The following is a 20,768-nucleotide window of genomic DNA, read 5'->3' as shown; positions in this document are numbered from 1 at the left end:
AGAAAAGAATTGTTCATTGGACCAATTTTCATCACTGAAGAGCGTAATGTTGGTTTTCACAGAGAGAAGTCATTCAGGAAACTACTGTAATGGTGCCTACAAGTAACGAGATCTGGATCTGGTTCCTAGTTAGGCCAGTCCAAGGCACTGACATTTAAAATATCAGCTATTTACTAATAAGTGAACCTGCCTGTGCATTTCTTTCACGGCTGCCTACTAGATACAACTCTGCTGTCAGCCAGCTACCAGTTATCCCTTTGGTTTGCACAGAGAAGGTTTGTGTTATGACTGCTGAGGTCTAGCTTCTGCTGATTTCTCTCTTTAAGGAAATGTGTTGCTTTATTTTTATAACTTGGAGAACATACAATACAATGATAAATGAGCATTCGAATTCAGGGGCAGGGTGTGTGTGAATTAAAGCTGCTCTGAAAAAAGATCTAAACATTTTTTGGACCATAAAGTGGAACCAAGAGCTTCCATTTCCCAGCTGTGTGCCGACTGGGATGTTATAAAAATCCTTCTTAGACTCTCCTTGTGGTTCAGCGAAACTTTTTTAATGGATTTATATGAAGTGAAATAGCATCAGACCAGGCAGAATGTCATATACCTTGTGGTTAGGACAGTCTCCTCCAAGCAGTCTTGGTAGAATTTATTTTTATTTCTACTGAAAATCAACTGTCAAAATCAATTTTTATTTTTAGTAACTCATGTTTACCAGCAGTTATAATTTCTGCTCAGCTTTAGCAGCATCTTTCCTACACTGCTCTTTCCGTGTCAGGTCTTCCGTTGTCAGCCGCTGGGCAGTTGCAGTGGGTCGAAGGGGTGAAATATAAAGTTGCGATCTACTGATCCTGTCTGTGAAATGGGTGAGTGCTAATTGCAGCTAGGAAGGGAAACAAACCGAATAGGAAGCCTAACCTTAAACAGTTGAATAGAAGGGAAGTACTGCGCCTGTTGTCTAAACTTAGAACGTGCTTTGCAGCTGAAATTATTCTGGAAATTTGATTTGATTTTGCAAGTCATCCTGGTGTAGTCAAAACTGAGTAAGTTGTTGCCTAATAAAAACGGTCCAGTTCTTCTAATGGTTCTGTCTTTAATTATAAGGATCATGTGCTAAGGTTGCCACAAGATCCCTGGCTCATTCAGTGCGTGAGTCGGACATTAATGTCCAAAAAGTCCAAATTCTGTGAGGATATTGTTTGTAGGGCTTCAGCAATGTGTAAATGTGGCAGGAAGTTGCAGGGAAAAAAAAAATCAAAGATTCTTATGACAAAGGAAATGGAGTGCAGTCCCAGATAATTGGATTTTATCCCTCCTTCTGCTATAGGGTGTCTGTGCAAGAATTGCAAAGTCACATCTAGCTTTTGTTTATTTCCTGAGTGACCCTGTTTGAATTCGTTGAAAATAGTCATATAGTATGGACCTGAAAGTGAGTCTATTGCTCTTTGAAGAGAGAGAATTGCTGATCTCTCTGGAAAGATGTCACCATCCTGATGTCTCAAGCTCGAACTCAAAATTTAGGAGGCAGTCAACAGGTTTTGGCATTGGTCTCTAGATGCCTTATGTGATCACGATTAAAATGAGGGTTATACTCTTACTTTCTCTCCTGGGGGATCTTGTAAAATTAAATTTCTCAACATTTGTAGAACATTGAGTTTCAACAAGGAGAGTCCCACAGGGAAAGTCTGAAAGAAATCCCTCTTTAAAGCGTTTAGGCTATTTAGATGAGATGTAACAAATAAAGACATTGAATAAAGAAGATAATAAGGGATATTCCATAACTACTACAAGGAGGCCAGAAGTATGGCATGTGGTTGCACAATTAAGTCATGTATTGTAAACAATACGTACAAGAGAAAACTGCGTAGATGGCATTAATTCAAGTCTTTTCCAGCTCTCAGATGTTTCATTTTGCAGTCTTATCTGCTTTATAGGTAGACAGTCTGAATTTGGATGTAACACTAAGATTCTTTTCGAAAGTCGCCATCTGAAAGGGGAGGATAGCTTTTTCAAATTGTCTATTACTGCTGCCCCTCAAATACAATTTCCGCAGCAAGAAGGCTCAATGGAAGTCCAGAGAAGTGACTTTCCCAGGTCCTGCATCAAGAGAAGGATGGGAAGTGCTGAAAAGCAGCAGTTTGTCAGCAGAGTACTGTCATCCTCTCTTTAAAAGTAGGGACATTTGGTGTCTCTCTAATCAGGAGTGACTGGAATTCCTTCTGCAGCCAGCAGCAAGGTGACGCTCAGACAGGAAATCAAGTGGGTGTCTGGTCCAAACTTAGCTCAGGGGACAAGGCATCCCGATGCCTGGCCAGTTGCTAACCGCTTTCTGCTGGCAGAAATATGTGACTGTAATGACACCCCGCATTTTTCTACTTTGTATTTAGTTGCAGTTTATTTCAGTCTGTTATGTATCAGAAATTTCCTTGCATGTTGAGGAAATGAAAAGAAACCCTTCTGATTAAGTGCTTGCTGATAATCTCATTGTTGCTAAAACCAGAACTAAAACAGTCCTCTGTTGTTATTAGCAAATATGAGTCACAAGGAAAAATGTTGTAGGCACAACAGTTTTATGGCCCTATGGAGGCAGACCGACATTAGTACATGATATGCAAATCAGCCTGTATCTTCCAGAAGTATCTTGTATTGTCCAGAAGTAAAGGCTTGTGTTGGTCTTAATGTCAGAGAATTGTTTGTACTGGTCATTCAGAACTGAGATAATAAAAGATCTTGTTACACAGCTGTGATATTAAGAATAGCTTTATATTTCTGTAGCATTTGCTTCAGACGATCTCAAAGCACTTCACAAATAATTATGTTTCATGATATCCTGGTAATACAATTTGTTCCCTTTTTATTTACTTGATTTGAAGTTTCCTGAGGCCTGTAGAGAGAAATAACTGTGCTTGTAAACAGCCACTCTGAAATTTTCACCTACGTAAAACCCACAACTGAAGTGTAACTTTGGAGGTGCCCCACAAGACTGGCGCTGTGCTCCAGAGGGAGGCTTTTTTTGCAGGTGCCTGTCAGCAGAGGTGATGTTACACAGGATCTGCTCTGCTCTCTTGTTTCCCAGTACTGATTTATTCCCTGGTGTGCTGCAGGAAGCTGTTTTGAAACATACCTGAAAATTATGTGAGGTTGCAGGCAAGTAGTTTATCCCTCCAGTAATGATTATATTTGATGCTATTGACAGTCACACCAAAGGTTTGTGTGGACAAAGTAAAGTGCTTCCTTTATCCTTACAGTTAGGCAAGTCATTCCTGTGCTTCTTCAGAGTGCAGTGAACAATAAATGACTGCAATTCCTGTGCACATATTTTTCTTCATGCTTGTCTCTGTGCTGCCCTTCCAACCATTATCCCCACTGGAGTTTAACAATGTAATGCCCAGAGAACCCTGGAAAAGCAAAGACAGATTTCTTTGTCATGCCACAGTTTTTCCTCCCCTGGCATGAACATCACTGTTGCTGAAGGGAGCTTCCCACTCGAGTGGTCTCCTTTCATCTTCTGCTGCAGGCGCCTCATGTAGCCATGGCTACAGGAAGGGTCTCAAGAGTGAGACAGGGCAGCTCCCTTTAGGTACCAGCAAACCTGGTTATAAGTGAGGGGGAGCACATGGTAGTGCCCCTCCTGAGGAGCTCCAAGTACAGGTGCTAAAGGTTGGTTCCCTGATGCGGTTGCTTGGAGCCAGACCAGTTACCCCAGCCCTTATGGCCCTGTGTGGAGGGACAATTTTTTCTTCATGTCACACTTGTCCCTTCTCTAAGTGCCACTCTGCCATGAGGACTGGGATAGCAGATGCTGTTTACCAGCAACTGGATTAGCAAAGAGGGAGGGAAGCTCCTTATTCCTTTGCTGAGGTGGCCACAGAGGGCCAGAGTAGGGGAGGATTAAGAGAAGGTGTGTAAGCAGGGGCATGGGAGAGGGCTGCTGAGGGCTGGCCAGGGACCTTCAGTGTGATTGCTTCAGTGTGATTGCATCAGTGTGATTGCATCAGTGCAGCACTCCCCAGCTCTGGCAGGATCCCACCAGCTGTACATACATCACCAAGTAGTGAGGACCCAGACAGTGGGTCTGTAGAACAAGGCATTTGGCACTGAGGAAGTGCTGGCTGCATTATACACATTTCTGGGCTCTTTGTTACCACCAACTACCTCCTGCCTCATTCCTCACTTGGTCTGGACCTGCTCTGAACTGGCACACTCACATGAAAGTGGACACGCTACCTTGAGGCTTGCCCATGCAGGTGCACCCTGAGGGTTTCAGAAAGCTTTGTCCATGACCTGGCCCTCTCCTCCTTCAGATTCCTTCTGTTAATAAAGTAGCTAATAGTTTTCCAACTCCAGTGGTAGGCAAGCAGTTGATTATACAGTACTTGGAGGGTTCAGAAGTGCTGCAGAGTATGTGCTAAATATAATTAGTATTTTACAGCTAAATGGATTATTTTTTTTAAATTTTTTTATTAATGATGTTAATCAATATTAACCTGCTGTCCACTGGGGTATTATTATAACATTAGAGTGCACAACCAACTGCCTCCATCAGTACTTAAAATGTGATTATGCCGAGGCTAAGAGAATTAACGAGTGCAGTAGGTAGACCCTGTGTTTGTTTCTTCCAAAGCAGAGAGGTATCGATGGGCCTGTTCATTATTTTGGATTATAATTTGCTACTGATACTTAAGAAAAATTATCTATTGGAATTTCAGCTCCATTAACTTAAAGTGTCTGTGCACAAAAGCTTGTGTGCATTTGGATGATAATAGCATTTGTAATACTGTCAAATAATATTATGTATTTTTTTAAAAAAAACACACATTGTCTCAAAGGAATTATTAACTTCAGAGTGCAGCACATCTTTTTGGTTTCCAGTCTTGTTTTTCCCCTGGTAGTTATGTTGAATAATACATGATTTTTCATTACAAACTATCCAGTAGGGATACACCACACAACTCAGTTAATGCAGCTGTCGGAACCTTAACTGTTACGGTCCCATTTGCATTTTACCTCTTACTTTTAATTGGGCAACATTTAACGTTACATTGCAGTCTATTTATGTGGGTCTTAATCTCGATCTCTTAATATTCAGGCTTAATGAGTCAATTCTTTATTATTTTATTGATACATAAAGTGTCTATGTATAGGTCAATTGAACAATGTCCTTGCGATTAAAATCAATAGAGATTAAGAAGTTAGCTTCGTAAGTGTGAACTTCTGTATATCTGGGTTCTTGTAATCCAATATTGATTAATCTTTCAGCTGTATTCCCTTGTATATATGCGGGGTTTGAGAGAGAGAGAGAATGCTGTATGTATATGGTAACCTGTATTTAGTCATGTGAATGAAACCAGGAGTCAGAGTACTGATTAACAGGCAGGCTTTGTGTCTGGATATCGACAGCCCAGTGAAGTCAGTTCTCACTGAGTTACATACCAGTTTTGTAAGCTTAAAGGAGACTACGTTTAAGAAAATTATTTAAATGGTTATGCAGTCATGAATTATGATCAAAACTTGTTAGATCAGAACTTGATCTTGTGTTAGCTGGCTGCCATTTCTCTCTTTTCTATGCTGTGGTTAGGTCATATAGGAAAAAGAGCTAAACCAGTAGTGAAAACAACTCGAAGCCATTACTGCTTTTATGCTGGAATTCCACAACTAAACTCTGTCCCTTTTAACAGAAGTTATTACAGTGTTGTTTCTAAGATTCAAAAGACAAAGAAACTCAATTAAAAAAAAAATAATTAAAAAACCCTTCTGGTTTATGCAGTGGCAACACTTCCCTTCCTTATTCATGATCACAAGGTTTGGGCTCTGTGTTTCCAGCAGTGCAACACGGAGCAATTTTAGCCCTGGCTAGAGCCCGAGGGGTCCCAGGGGAGAGCAGGGCTGTGAGGCTGCACTCTGTGCTGGGCTGGGCTAAGCTCCCTGCTCCCTCCCTTCTGCTGCTGCCCCAGAACCTCCCAAGCCGTCTCCCAACAGGGGCTGTTGGCTGTTGTCCATCCTTTCCTCCCAACGGGAATGCAGTCAACATGAAATCATTATGATTATGTTTTAAATGAGTCTGGAAATGGCTCGGAGCGGGGCTGGGTTTTACACCGTGGCTAGTCCTGAGCAGGAGGAAACCTCATCAGGGTCAAGCCCAATTGCTTGATGTGGCAATGCCAAGTCTGGCTCTCAAGAATTCAGCAATTCACACCTGTGACTGGCTTTGGGTGACAGAGATACTCAGTGTCCTTGTGGTCTGGTGGTGCCAGCTGAAAATTTAAAGCATCTTTTTTTTTTTCCCTAAAACTTTATTCACAGTGTGTGGTTGTATGTTGTTTTGGGCACTGCCTGGTAGCTTCTGAATCCAAGGTCAGGTTGTGAAACTAGTATAGAATATATGTGTACACTGGTGATATGTCAGTATATATACATATATGTCTATGTATGTATCTCAGCTGCTTGCTGGCAGGCTGGTCACAGATCTCTAGGCACAGGTAGGATTCAGAGAGAACTGTTCTAACCAAGAATCAACTAAATTACCAGGACCTCTTTGCAGCAGCTCCTAGCCTGTGCAAATACAACAGGGAAAAAAATTAAAAACTGTGTTTAGATTCCCCTGGGTTTATTTAAAATACGGAAATTTTGTCATAATTACGGGGAGACACATCTTGGTCAACTGCTTTGACTCAGCCAATAAACAGTAGCAAAACAGTCTACGGGGAGAAGTTTAGAATAAAACTAGTGGGAAATTTTGTTTTGGAAACACTGACACATGTGGTTCCTGAAACACTGTATGCTCCCTGGAACTGGGGTGCTCCTGACTGAGGACTGGCATTCCTCTGTTTTATCCCAGTTGAAGAACAAGTGTTTCAGTCTGCACTTAAGGGCTCTCTGACACTGTAACATTTCCATGTACCTTTCTGTGGACCAGACATCCCAGAGCTCACAAAATTGGACCTGGCATCCCTCATGAAGTTTAGTGTGCAATGACAGGGAAATTTCAGGGATTGGACATCTGAGAATATTTTTTTTGTGTGTTCCCAAAGGCACAGCATGTCCAGGATATTATTCTGTCATTTTTCCTAGCCTGATGCTGCCCTGGGCCACCCAACATGCCCAGCCACCTGGAAGCCAAAGCCCCTCAGCGATTCTGTATTGGACTTTTGCCAGCTTTGGAGATTTTATAATCTCTGATGCAAATCTGAGCCCCATTTCAGATATTTGATATCTATCAACTTCAGTGGCACTGCCCTCATTAACAGCATGGATGGATTTGGCCAAGTTTCTGAGGGTTTGGTGCTCATTACATGACAATTCTGGTAACATTGCACCTACATATTTCCTGAAAGGAAGGGTTGTTACATGTGCTAGTGCCCTCAGAGTCCTCTAAGATGTTACAGAATCGTTACTCAAGGATTAAGGTTCCTCCATCATTGATGGTTCTGTATCATTTCATACACGAAATAACATATTAGGATGTTATTAGTGGGTATGGCAATGTATCCTACTTTCCTCCAGGAACTAGGACTCAGTGATGTCTTATGGACAAGTAAGAAGATAGATGAGAACAAGCTAACTCTGAGACTTCCATCAGGCAACAACGTCTTGTAGACAGGCTGTCTAACATTGTATCTGTGACAGTACACGAGGTACTTGACAGATGCGTTATTAGGGAATGATGCTGCATCCCAGTGATCCTGCCATTGCTAAAAGATAATATGCTATTTTTAAAGAACAAAAATAGGTCAAAGTTATGCAGTCCTTATGTCATACAGAGACTTCCCAACTTTTTTTTCTCTGTTCTACTCCATCCTATTGTCACTTTGGTCCTCATGTTGTATGACTCTGACATGTTGAATTTCTCTGTTCATAGAAATACTGTGTAACAGGAAGCAAGTAAAGAACACAAGTAGAGTTCTTCATATTAACATATCCTAACTGCCTTACAGGCTGATTTTGATGATAAACCTGACTCCTTGTTCTTCAGTGATGGGCATCGAAGAATTGACTTTGTTTTGGTGTATGAAGATGAAAGTAAAAAAATGACCCATAAGAGGAGTGATCGTAAAAAACAAAAGGTAAGCTATTTTCAGTATAAATCTGAATAATTTGTAGGGTGTTAAGAGCAGTAGGCAGAAAGGACAATGCCCTCACCCAGAATGGCAATTGCACTGCTCTGTCCTGGGACTACTTTTGGGTGATGGGAGACTGAAGCCCATCAAACTGAACAAGGAATAGGGACAAGCTCAAGCCAGTAGACTGCTGTGTAAATGGGCAGAACACTGTACATTGTGCCTGTCAGCATGTTCTAGGTGACCACAGAGCATCCTCCTGGGAAGGAACCTTTCAGGAGATGTGGGCAGAAAAATGCTGGTACCAGGTTCTCAGTTAGAATTAAGGCACCAAGATCTTCAGACTAGGGCAGTTTTCTGTACCTGCAGTGATAGAACTGGGCCCCTAGAAGACTTTGGTATTAAAATAAGGGCATTCAAAGGAACCTATGGAAGGGGGCAGCTGACCAGGTGCTCCAAGTCATAGTCATGAACATAGCTGCTAACATTCTGCCCAGTAAAGTACATAAGCTGTTTATGGGATATAAATGTATGTCACTTGGCATCCAGAATTTCTCCCTGTACCACTCCTTCCCTTAACACTTCAACAGCTTGCCCCTTTCCAGAGGCCTTGCAAACATTTTCTGAGTCAAACCAGTGACCACTTGAATTCCTTAGCAACTATGAATGACAATCATAGATTATTTTTAGCTATTATTTTAAAAATTAATTCAGTAGTTACATCAGTGGACTACATTCATTCTGGCACCCAGGGTCACAAAACCAAGTTCGGCCATTCCACTGAGCTGTTTTAATTGTGAACTACCAGAGAAATATCCATTCACAGGATTGTAGTCCCCATGGCATCTGTGCTCACCCACCCACGTGCTTCCTTCTCTGATCTAGCAATTCTCCATGTTCCAGCAGCAGCCTGTGGTAGAGACAGGCAAGGACGAAGACATCACTAAAAGCAGCTCATATACAAATAATGATTTGCAGTTGGGAAAGAGAAGAGTAGGAGTAAAAAGGCCTGTAGCTAAGTTGGTTGATATTCATTACACAGTGTTGTCGTTGGCATTAAAACAGGGCAGCCATAAGGAATGTCGTTAGTACAGTCTGGGGGAGTCCTGCAGTGGGTGGATGTTGCATTACACATGATCACAGGATCAGCAATAAAAATTAATTGAAAGAAGTAATTAGAAACAAAAAGCTGCCCCTTTGGAAACAATTATTTTTATCAATTAGCATTTTACATTTATGTTTGTAATATTTGGCTGTTGCCCAAATGCACTTAAAAATATAATGAGTGTCTTTTCCAAACAGTGATGGAAATTGAATGTGAGCAATGGAGTAGTATTTTTAGTGCAACATTAATGTTAGGACATTAGCCAGAATGAAACCATGAATAATAAGACCGGGAGATTGTGAGTAATGCACTAGGTGCTTGCAAAATAAAGGTTTACTTTCAAAGGTCTCAGTCTCAGTCCAACCAAGATCTGCAGCCACAGTGGATCTGTGGTGTGCTGAGGAAGAGGAAGCAGTTTACCTGCACACAACAAATGTGGATGTTAGACTAATGATCAGAGAAGGCAAAGACTAAGTGGCTGGGTAGCAGCTTTGTGGAAGAGGCCCTCATGGTCTTGGTGGACAGCAAGCTGCACAAGAGCCAGCTGTGTGACTGTGTGGACACGAGTATGTCCAGGAGATTAAGATAAACGATTGGGGTGACATGGATGTGTCAGAAGGAAGCCAAAAGCAATGGTGATTGATAGACATTTTCAGAACCAACATTGCCATGGACAGGGAGAACCTGGAGTCATGGGGGTACTGTGGAAGGCTTAGGCAAGAATTTTGATACTAGGAGCGTAGATGGTGCTGAAAGGGCAGTAGAAAGCATAGAAAGACACCAGGATGAAGAAGTGGCAGTTACAGAGGACTTACAAGGACAAGAACAAAATTTACAAGTGTGATGGCACTGAGCTGGGAGAAAATCCAAAGCTGGCCATGAAACAGACAATATGTTACATGTAGGGTAAAGTACCAGAGGGCACTGAAAGATGGAGGAAGGAGAAGAGGAAGTGAAGAGAACATTTTGTTCGGTGAGTCTGTCAGGTAAGGAGGCACGTGTTCATAACCAAATTCTGGTGATACAACTCAGAAGTACTGTCTGCCTCCCTCTAGTGCTTCACATACATGTGTCATCCTTTCTCTTTTGTTGGAGGAACAGGCTTTTAAAATGTGAATAGAGGTAACTTTTTTAGCATGGGATAGGCGCAGGTCAGCTCCAAGCACTCAAACACTTTAGTCACCTCAAAGACAGAGAATTCCTTTGACTCACCTGAGATCTCTCACTATGCAAGTATGGAGGAAGCTGTATGGGCTGCAGCTTCTCATTCCCTAAGCAAACGCTGCACAGACAATGGCAGCACTGATAACTTTTTTTCTCCCCATACCTCCTCCTGAGCAGGATGCAGAACACTGCTTTGGGACCTACCCCACACTCCTACTAGGAAGGAAAGGACAGAAACTGAGAAATAAAAACAAATAAATGTGAATACAATCTTGAAAAGAAGAAACAAAACAACTATACCTTATGTCTGAGATGGAAAGGAAGATTGCATTTATGGTGCAGTTTTTCACCCTTGGAATTCCAAGGACACCATTAACATTTTTGTCTACCACAGTTCTCAGAAAAGTGTGGAGATGATGGTGCCCAAGATAAAATGCATAAGGTTTCATCAGTGTTGGCATAAAACCTAATTGAGAGATGGTCTTTTCTGACACTTTTTTATTTGGTTGTAGGTTTTTTTTCTGGGCCAAATGACTTCTACCCTTGTGATGATATACAAGATATCAAAATGAGCAGTGTTGCCATTTACTGTTGGCTTTAAATACTGTGTATGTCACTGCCTTGTTTCTGAACAATGATTAACTGAAAATGACGAGTTTTATAAGCAGTATTTTCTGTAATTCAAGGTGTTTTAAGCCTGAATAGGTTGTTTGCTCATGCTACACTTTCACTGACTCTCCTGACAGATTTATAAAGTATATTATCCAGAGGTTTATTGTTCATAGAATTTGGAGTAGCAGATCCAGTGAAGTTGGTTCTTGTAGGGTCAAATCCTCACCACACTGAGGTCAGCAGCAACTGAACATGTTGCAAAGTTGCAGGTCTGTGAAATGTAGGGAGCAGGATTGTAGCCAATGGGAAAACTTTGTAAATCAAACCTCAACCTAGGCATCGAGTTTACTGGATCCAAGGGCATCCATCTATTCCTCTACAGCAAGAGAGGAATTGGGTCTTGGGACCATCATTATATTTGATTTGAATGGCTTTCTGTCCTTTTTCAAAAGAGTTTCATGAGTGTAACTGAGAAAAAGCTCCAGCATTCATTCATGTTATTATTAAACAGCTCAGAGGACAGAGGAAATTACTAAAAGCATGGAGGGGCTCTGAAGTTCTCAGCAATGAACAGTGGTGCTGTGCTTCCCTTATTTTCTTGTTTCTGAAATCTGGTTTAAAGGAGACAAAGTCAAACTAATGAAATTACATCCTCATGGAAGTTGCTAACATAATCTACAAATCCAATAGTTATCAGATATGGTTTATATAAGCAACTCAGTTTGAACTCCAAACTTTTGTAAACTGGTATTCAATTAATTTTGCAAGCATTAGCTAAAATGGAACTGTCAGGAGCAGATTCCAGAAACTGTACCTTGCAAGCAATTGAAATTCCTGCCCAAAGCATGTTTTTTAAATCTACAATTTACATATCCTATTTGTCAGGATAGGTTACCATCAGAATAGAAATTAAACGTTGCCAGTCTTTTCAGGAAAGCCAATTTTATCTGTTGGGGTCCCCAAGGAGCTCATTGTTGAAAGTTAAAGGATCAGCACCAGAACGTTGAACTCAAAATAAATCAATGCAGAATGTCATTCTAGTCCATCTGCTTCCCCCAACAGAAAAAAGCAGAAAGACTGTCAGTAACTTAAGTAGGAGCGTAGACAAAACCCTTCATTTCCAGCCATAAAGTAATCTGTGCTTCACAGAAATAGACAGATTTTAATATTTTTTCCAAATTAAATGAAAACTATAATTCACAGAGAATATTACATGCAACTTTTTAACATTCTCTTACCGAGAACTTCAGCAGGGCTAAAGAAGTTTGTTTTCATAAGCAAACAATGAACAGTTCCTGACTCTAGACTTGTTTAGTTTAGATAACCATCACCACCAACAACGACAAAAAAAAGCTTGGACAATTTTTCAAAAACTAATTGTAATTCAGCCAGCATTTAGCATGCTTCCTATCTGCAGTGAGAGAACAATACCTGAGTTTACAGAAAGGAGGTCACCTCAGTGCCATTTGGGGCAGTAGAGAATGGTAGACTTTACATGCCTGTGGTGTGCTCAGCCCATCTACTCAGGAGCAAGGATAACAAGGGTGAAAGAGACCTTTGACACTGGGAGGAGGGTGATCACACCTGCCCTGGTCTCTGCCCTGGATGGATTGATAGTGAAAAAGGAACTCAGTGAAATAAAATCTCTGTTCCTGAGGCAACCCCAAATGCAAATTTTACTTTTTTGCCTAATGGATGTAAGGAAGGATATCAGAAGGATGGGAAGACAAGTGGAAGGAGAGAGTTACTCTGAAGTTACTGCATACATTTGTAGGACCAGAAATGGGTCTCTCCATACAGGGTGACTAGAAGCCACTGTTGGAAGCAAGGCTAGACTGCAGTACTGCCAGTTCTGTGTGCTCACGAGTCAGATTTCAGAAAAATCTCAAGGCTAGCTTAAAACTAGAGAGTATCTCAGAAAATATGTATTTGGAGGTCTTTGGGTTTACCTTTTTTGTGTCAGCTTATATAGCATATTCCACTTCACATTTTTATGATTGTCTTCAAACATAAAGGAAATAAGCGTACAGAAGCAGAGCTTCTCAATCAGATAATTTCCTGATGCTGACAGCTGGGACTTTCAGAAAAGCTTCCAAATGCCATCAAAGAAACTGTGAGAGCTGGCAGCTAATATTGATACAGTGATTGTCTCAATCACCTCAGCTCCATTTAGCTGAGTTCCATGGGGAAGGCTTTGGGCCCCATGCTCTTTCTGTTATTGGCTGTGATTTATCTGTTGCCTGTCAGGTAAAGCAGGGGTGGCTATTCAAGCACTGCTTCCTTCAGATTTTTTTCCCTTAAAGCCACATGGATACTGTCCTGGGGAACTTTCATCTTTGCATGAAAGAAACTAAAGATATGAGTTGCCATTCTTCTGTCCCTCTAATCGATGCAAATATCACAGAATCACAGAATCACAAGGTTGGAAAAAACCTTTGAAGATCATCAAGTCCAACCATTCCCATCCTATGCTAAACCAGTACTCCCAAACATTTACAAAACACAGAGAAAAAAGCCTGCTAGTGGTCTGCCAGTTTCCAGACCTTCAATCCTGTTAGTCTGCTCAGCTTGGCAAGACAATCACCAAACAATGAAAGCATCACAGTGAAAAAGCAGCTCCCGAGAGCTAACCCTTCTACATGCCTGTAATAATTGACATTTACTTACACTGTGCCTTCACTTTCTTAAGACTGTATATGATTATGCATCCCATCGTGTCTTAGTCTATTGGCTAGCAATTCAATCATCAAAGTCAAAGGCAGGATTAGGTCAGCAACATTGCCATGATTGCATTATTATTACAATTTACCCACACAGGTACCTCAGCAAAATGCTGGATAGTAAAATAAGGTTTGGACAATCTCCACCCTCCAGCCTAATAAGCTATGATATCTTTATGCTGTATTCCCCAGTCAACGCAAAACCACTATAGACTCCTCTGGGTAAAAGTCTAGCTCCTCCATAGATCATCACACGCATAATTCAATCATTTATATAATATAGCAAAGCCCCTAATTAGCAAAGCTTCCCAGGGGCTTTGTTTCTCACTACTTGCATTAATACATTATTAGAAACCTTAATATTGTCAACATTCCTCTAAGATTTTGAGGGCAAAATTAATTTGGGGAACTCCTTGCCATAATAAATTATTAAAACAATCTGAATGGCAAATTTAAAAAAAAAAAAAAAAGTACTAGACTTCTACAAATGAGAATTGTCTTGCATCAGTCTTTGTAGTCCTCTGCCTCTTTTGTTTGCTGCAACAAAGTAGAACTCAGGCTGAAATATTTTAATGATTCAGTGTTATTCACCTTGCAAATGTGAGTATCAAAGAAGCAAAGAGGTAGGGTGAAATGGTGGAAGAGTTAATAGCAGGTAATAAAGAACTCCTGTGTTGTGTGCTACATATATTAGTGACCTGGCAAGGGGATTGAGTTATGCTATAACAAAAATAGCAGAGGAATCGTGTGGCTTATTCAGAAGCCAAGACAGCTGTGAACCTGTAGCATTGAAGGAGAATGGAGAGAACTATTACCTATGAAATGTTGAAAAATGCAAGGAAATATGTTACCACAGGGAAAAAAATCATTCACATTTGGGATTCTAAATTAGCACTGTGTTGCAGTTTTGTGAGGCTGTGCTGCTGAGACAGTTTCTTTAAGCAGCAGTTAGAGTTTTCTGCCAGCCTAAACTATAAACAACGAGCAATTCAAGGCCAAAGTCACCGCCCAAGAGACAGTCAAGCACCTCTGAGAATCACATATAGGAGAAAACAACCTGGAAGCAGCTGCATTTTGCCACCGGAGAAGGGAGCGAGAAGATGTAACGAGCTGTGCAGACACCAAGGCCGGAACAGGGCAGGGGAGGAGGCGGCCCAGGTGCTGGAGAGAAAGATGCCCCTTGCAGCCCACGGAGAAACACATGGAAAAGGCCGAGACCCCACCTGCAGCCCGTGGAGGGGCTCCATGCTGGATGGAGCAGGTGGAGACATAGAGAAGATGCTGTGACCCTACGTTGGAACAAACCCCTGCCAGCACTTGCAGCCCATGGAGAGAAACAGAGACACAGAGATGAGTGAGAGAGAGATTTGCACCAGAACAGGTTTTCTGGGGGAGGCTGGTGACCCCACAGAGGACTGGGACTGAGAGACATTGTGATTTATGACTGCCCACCATAGTAGTGACCCACGCCAGGGCGGCTGGTGAATAGATAAAGCCCTGGGGAAAGGATTCATGTTGGAGAAGTTCGTGGAGGACTGTCTCTTGTGGGTGAGACCCCACGGTGCAGCAGGGGGAGGGTGTGGAATGAATGCCCCCCACACCCCGCCCCGGCCGAGAGGGAAACCAACTTGCAAGGGACTGACCAAAGCCCCCATCTCCCAGTCCCTGCCCCCCTGTGCTGTGAGCAGGGGGAAGAAGGGAGTGAAATCATGACTAGAGTGAAATCTGCTAAGAAGGGAGTGGGAAGGGAGGTTAGAGGTGTCTTAAGATCTGGAAAAGGAAAACAGCTCATGAAGAAGTAACCGAGAACCCCATTTTTTCCCAGTCCCTGCCTCCCTGTACTGTGAGCAGGGGGAAGAAGGGAGCAAGATCATGGCTAAAGGGAAGTCTGCTTAGAATGGAGGGGTGAGGGGAAGGTGCTACAGAGAACCCCATCTTCCCCAGTCCCTGCCCCCCCCCGTACTGTGAGCGGGGGGGAAGAAGGGAGCAAAATACTGACTAAAGTCTGCTAAGAAGGGAGTGGTGGAGGGGAAAGTGATTTTAAGATCTGGTTGCGTTTGTTTTAAGATCTGGTTGTGCTCCCAACTCTGGTTTCCTCACTGTTCTTTGTAGTTGTAGTGTAATAAAGTAGAGTAGTTTCCCTCTTCTTCACTTTGTGTTGAGTCTGTTTTGCCCACGTCATTGATAACAGAGTGATCTCTCCCTGTCCTTATTTTAACTCCTGAGCCTCTTAATATATATTTTCTCCTCTATCCAACTAAGAAGGGGAGTAATAGACTGACTTTGAGGGGCATCTGGCCTCCAGCCAGGGCTAAACCACCACACACTGTTAGTACAAGGAAGAGACAGTCACAGGAAACCGCTATATTAAGTGTCCTCTCCAGGGTTCAGCTACCATCAAAATTCTAGATAATGGAAAGTATTAGATATATACAATGTGTTATTTATGTGCCTATTGCGTATGTAATATACACAATGTCACCAATAAACAATGGGACATGGAGAGATACCTCCATGAAGGGTGCTATCAAAATTTGGGATTGTGGTTTTATACTGAGAAAAGAGGAATAAGGGGAAATATAATAAGTATTGATAAAAGAGGAAATCAGGTTAAAAGATTTGGCTCTTCTTGTCTCTATCCTAAGAAGAAGGTGATATTCACTGGAATAAAAAGGCATAAAGGTCAGATCAAAGAAATGCCTTTTAACAAAATATTAAATTAGTCCATCATGACCATTGCCGGATGCAGGTGTTGCAGCTGAGAACTAACACAATATAAATGGTTTAGGCTGTTTATATTGATATTCACTTTTATGATTATTAATTACAATGTTTCAGAGTTTTTCCTGCTTTAACAACTTAAACAGTCTTTAAATGTTAAAAGAATTGGCGAATCTCACATGGAGATACAACTGATCTCCTCCTATGGAACTCAACAAGATTTTTGCCCTTTTTTGCTGAAACATCTTGGGTTTGCCACCTAGAGTGAGTGGGACTGGGGTCTAGCCCTGAAGACTAGTTTCTGTATACCTATCAAAATTCCCAAGACTTTATCTAAAGGGTCATCCGTGGACCCTGGCCCTTTACAGTAGTGATAGGCCTGGATCTTAAGCACAGTTCTTAAGGCAGTTTGGCTATAGAGAACAAGGCAAGAGAAACCATTGGGTCATTTTTTTGAGTTCCTGTAGTGGTGGGTGCAGAATCCTTTAAGCACAGGCCATATAAAGAACCAAAAAATTGCCCAGTGGCTTGAAAACAATCTGGGAGTAAGAAATTTGTATCAGCAAGTCACCCTGAGAACCTCGCTGTGTACTTAGCCTAGCCTGGATCAGGAATAGAGCCATCAATCCCCACTGCATTAATGGCATGTCCTGCTAGAAAACTGCTCACAGAAGCCACCCCCCACAGCCCCAGTTGCCTACAGGTGCTCTCCCCACCCCCCTGCTTACTCATGCTGATATTTTGACAGTCTTCAGGCCAGAGAGATCTGACTACCCTTGACTTACATAAACAAATAGCTCATTGGGAAAACATTCCAGTTTTGCAGATAGCTTTTAAATTGGTTTACTTCACATGACGTTTCACATATATTTGTTATAAATCCCTTATGGAGTCATGGATTTTGTATTTTAAGAGAAGAAGAGATGTTTGTCTCTGTGTGGGTTTTTTAGGGGGAGGTCATGTGTATGGAGAAGCAAATTCAAGGTTGCCAAGACATTTCAGATATTTTGTAACTCACTGCCTGCCAAGTGCTGGTAACTGTGAGGGGGAATTAAAATGATCCATAAATTTCATCTTTACTGCAAAAGATTTGCGATGTCTTTCTGGGGACATTGAATGCTCCTAGAATAGCACCACTGACTTTACAAATGCTACAGCTCTCAGCTTCTTCCTTTGGGGATGCTTATCCATGGACTAAAATGTGGAGGGCTACTAAAGTTTGAACAACTGTGCGAACTCATATGATTACTGTGAAAGGTGAATAAAGTTGCAGGTTGCTGGAAGAAAAGCAAGATGGAAAGCCCTTGAAATTAAGACTTTCTACAGGGCAAATTAATGGAAGGGAGGAGGGGCTGCAGCCAGTAGTTCAATTAAAGGCAACCACAAGTTTCAGGGGTAGTTGCTCTCAAAATTTGAGGTAGATTTTTACATCTGTAATGTACCAGAAACGAACAGGGCGAATTCTTCACAATTGCATTTGAATGCAACATTGCATATCAGACAAAAAACAATGGTCAGGACTAGTAGGAAAGACTGTCCTTATCACCACAGTAGCTGTCAAATGGGCCATAGAAATAACGACCCCAGGATTATTCATTGTGGGAAACAATTTCATTCTTCTATGCACATGTATTTGTGAAATTTGGAACAGATGTTTTACAGTGTTCAATACCCTTTAACAGAGGAAGAGACAAGTATATGAATCAAACCTGATAAACAACGGCTTGCAACTTGAAGCAACAAAATCGGTGAGTGCTCTTTTCCGTGTGAATGGCTGTGTCCAAGAGCAAAGCTGCCCCTGTAGAAGTAAGGAAACCAGATATATGAATTTGCTGTAAAATTTCTCTCTTCTCAGGACAAAAAGGTCCATTTTTTTCCATCAGTAGTGTCTTCCCATCTTTTAGGCTTGCAGATCCTTCCTCTGCAAACTAAAAGATGGGAAGCTGGGAGATTACATAGGTTGTGTTTACTCAGCACTTGGAAGATAAAATTTACTGGCTATACTCTGAGGAGAGGTTGTCCCCCAACTCTAGCTGTGTAGGATGCGTGGGCAGAGATCATCTGGAGATCATGGAGTCCGGGTTGCATGAACAGGTTGCATGGGATTGCATCCAGGCGGGTTTTGAATGTTTCCAGAGAAGGAGACTCCACAACCCTGTGGGCAGCCTGTTCCAGTGCTCTGTCACCCTCAGTGTGAAGAAATGAAGAAGTTGTTCCTCAAGTCCTGACAGCTCCAAAGGCATAGCTGCCCTGCCAGGATACAAGTATGAACATCCCAATGAACCCATATGGGGCAAGCATTGTTTAACTTAAATCGCTTTGTAAAATACTTTGCAGATACATAAACATTAAGCATGACGTGAACATTTGTTGTTTTATAAACCTTTATATGCCCATGTGTTTCCACCTCATGTCAGTGCTTTTGCAAAAGCTAATGATATAGTTGCTAAAATGGACAGCAAATGCATTTTTGAGTAGGTCATCTATAAGCTTTAAAGAGCAAGAAAATTCTGGGTGGTTTAAAAAGTGTTACAAAAAGTCCTTTGCTTCTATTTTCTTACATGCATAACTTTGACTATTCTTTCATTTCAGGTTTTGGATGAAAAACTTGTTTTTGTGAAAGTGCATGCACCTTGGGAAGTGCTGTGCACATATGCCGAGGTTATGCACATCAAGTTGCCTCTGCAACCCAATGACCTGAAAACCCGAGACTCGGCTTTCAACTGGTTTAGTAAACTCTTCAGAGTGGATGAAAACATCATCAAGCCTGAGCAAGAGTTTTTCACTGCTCCTTTTCAAAAGGAACTTTTGTCCAACTTTTATATTCAAGACAAAGACACGTTCTTCAATCCTGCAACTAGAAGCCGAATTGTAAGTCCACAGAGTATTTCTAGCATTTAATCTTAAAAAGAAAATATACCATTAATCAAAATGGTGCAATTATCTTCATGAAAATATTCTGAAAAAGACCCCAGAAATATTTGGGATGTGTCATTTATATGTGTATATTTATATGTGTCATTTATATGTCCTGTGTCATTTATGAAACAGCCTGGACAATCTGGAAGGAAAACATTCCTTACATTTGCCCCATTTCTGTTTCACCTGAGTTTAAAGGAGGGATTTGAATATATATACCTTATGCAATTAATTCTGTCTGCACTGATTAACCTTTCCTAACTCAATTGTATGTCAGACACATAGAGCTGGGTACAATTACTTCCAGGTTGCAAGAGACACAACATATTTTCTAAATTTCAGGTTCATTTTATCCTCTCCCGGGTGGAATATGCAACCAAAAACAATGTGAAAAAGTTTGGCATTAACAAATTACTGGACACTGGAATCTACAAAGCAGCTTTTCCCCTTCACGATGTAAGTCCAATGCTTGTAACTAAAATGTATTTTGAAATAGAGACCTGAACTACATCTGTGGGTTTTATATGAAAAGATACGGGCACCTTTTATTGCCTTACTCCTTGACTGGTTATTATAGCCACGTAGAAGAACAGGACAGAGTTTTGCTAAAGATATTTTCTTCCAAGGCACTGTTAGTTAAAATGTAGCTGCGTAACTGGGGGGAGAAAAAAAAAAAAAGTACCTTATTTAGGTGTTAAACTTGTGTTCTCTGGGAGATGTGCTTCAGTAAAGCAGCTGCCCTGAATGATAGTTCCCATGACACCGTGCACCATCAGTTCCAAATCAATTTTAACATTGTCTGCTTTACTAGTATTCCATTTTTCGGTATTAAAATTCCTATCAACTATCAAGATGGTTAATAAAAATGTGGACTTCAGATCTCATCTTAGGATGTGTAACAGTCTCACAGTGAGAAACACTCCCACAGTTCCCAAGCATTGCAACATGGCTGCAGGGAAGCATGGGTTTCTGCAGGCCAGTCCAACACCTCACAGATGATGTCAGTCATGCAGAAGGAAGCTTAACTGGGTTAAATTTCACCTTACAATAATAGGAAATCCAGTTTTTGTAGCTACACTGCTAAGGATTATTAAATTCTGTGATTTACAGAAGAAAGTTGTGCCTAAAATTGTTTTGCATACAAAACAGTTGTTTTGTAGCAGTAGCACAGAAAAAGAAAACAAAGGAGAGGGGTAAAAAAAGCAGCAACCAACCAGATTTCAGAGTAGTAGTAGGGTAAGGAAGAACTCCCTGTAAGGCTGCAAATGGGATACAACAACCAAAGACTGAGGGCTGATTTTCCGCATTATATCTATTATACACCCCCACCCCCACACCTCCTCCCCATCAAAGCCAGTCTCTCTTCTTGAGAAGATGCTGAGAACCTGGGAGGTCAGGAATGGTAACTGATTCAGCTGTTTGGACTTGGCTTAAAATATTCAGGAGGTCTCCAAGGATTTCAAAGAAATC

At 41.4% G+C, this 20,768-nt stretch overlaps 1 protein-coding gene across 1 annotated transcript in view; it reads left to right on the top strand.

The window, feature by feature from the left end:
• Positions 1–20,768, top strand: part of ANO6 (anoctamin 6) — a gene marked incomplete at both ends in the record, with an annotated part of 70,495 nt that overhangs the window by 24,120 nt on the left and 25,607 nt on the right. Inside the window, 4 exons of the mRNA XM_084276891.1 lie at positions 7,935–8,063; positions 18,062–18,127; positions 18,972–19,250; positions 19,641–19,754. Of these exons, the coding sequence (XP_084133017.1) occupies positions 7,935–8,063; positions 18,062–18,127; positions 18,972–19,250; positions 19,641–19,754 (588 nt within the window). The remainder of the gene's footprint in view (positions 1–7,934; positions 8,064–18,061; positions 18,128–18,971; positions 19,251–19,640; positions 19,755–20,768) is intronic.

The sequence above is a fragment of the Gallinula chloropus genome (assembly GCF_964237585.1).
Source record: "Gallinula chloropus genome assembly, chromosome: 1".
Lineage (NCBI taxonomy): Eukaryota > Metazoa > Chordata > Aves > Gruiformes > Rallidae > Gallinula > Gallinula chloropus.
This window is presented reverse-complemented; position numbering and strand designations above follow the sequence as displayed.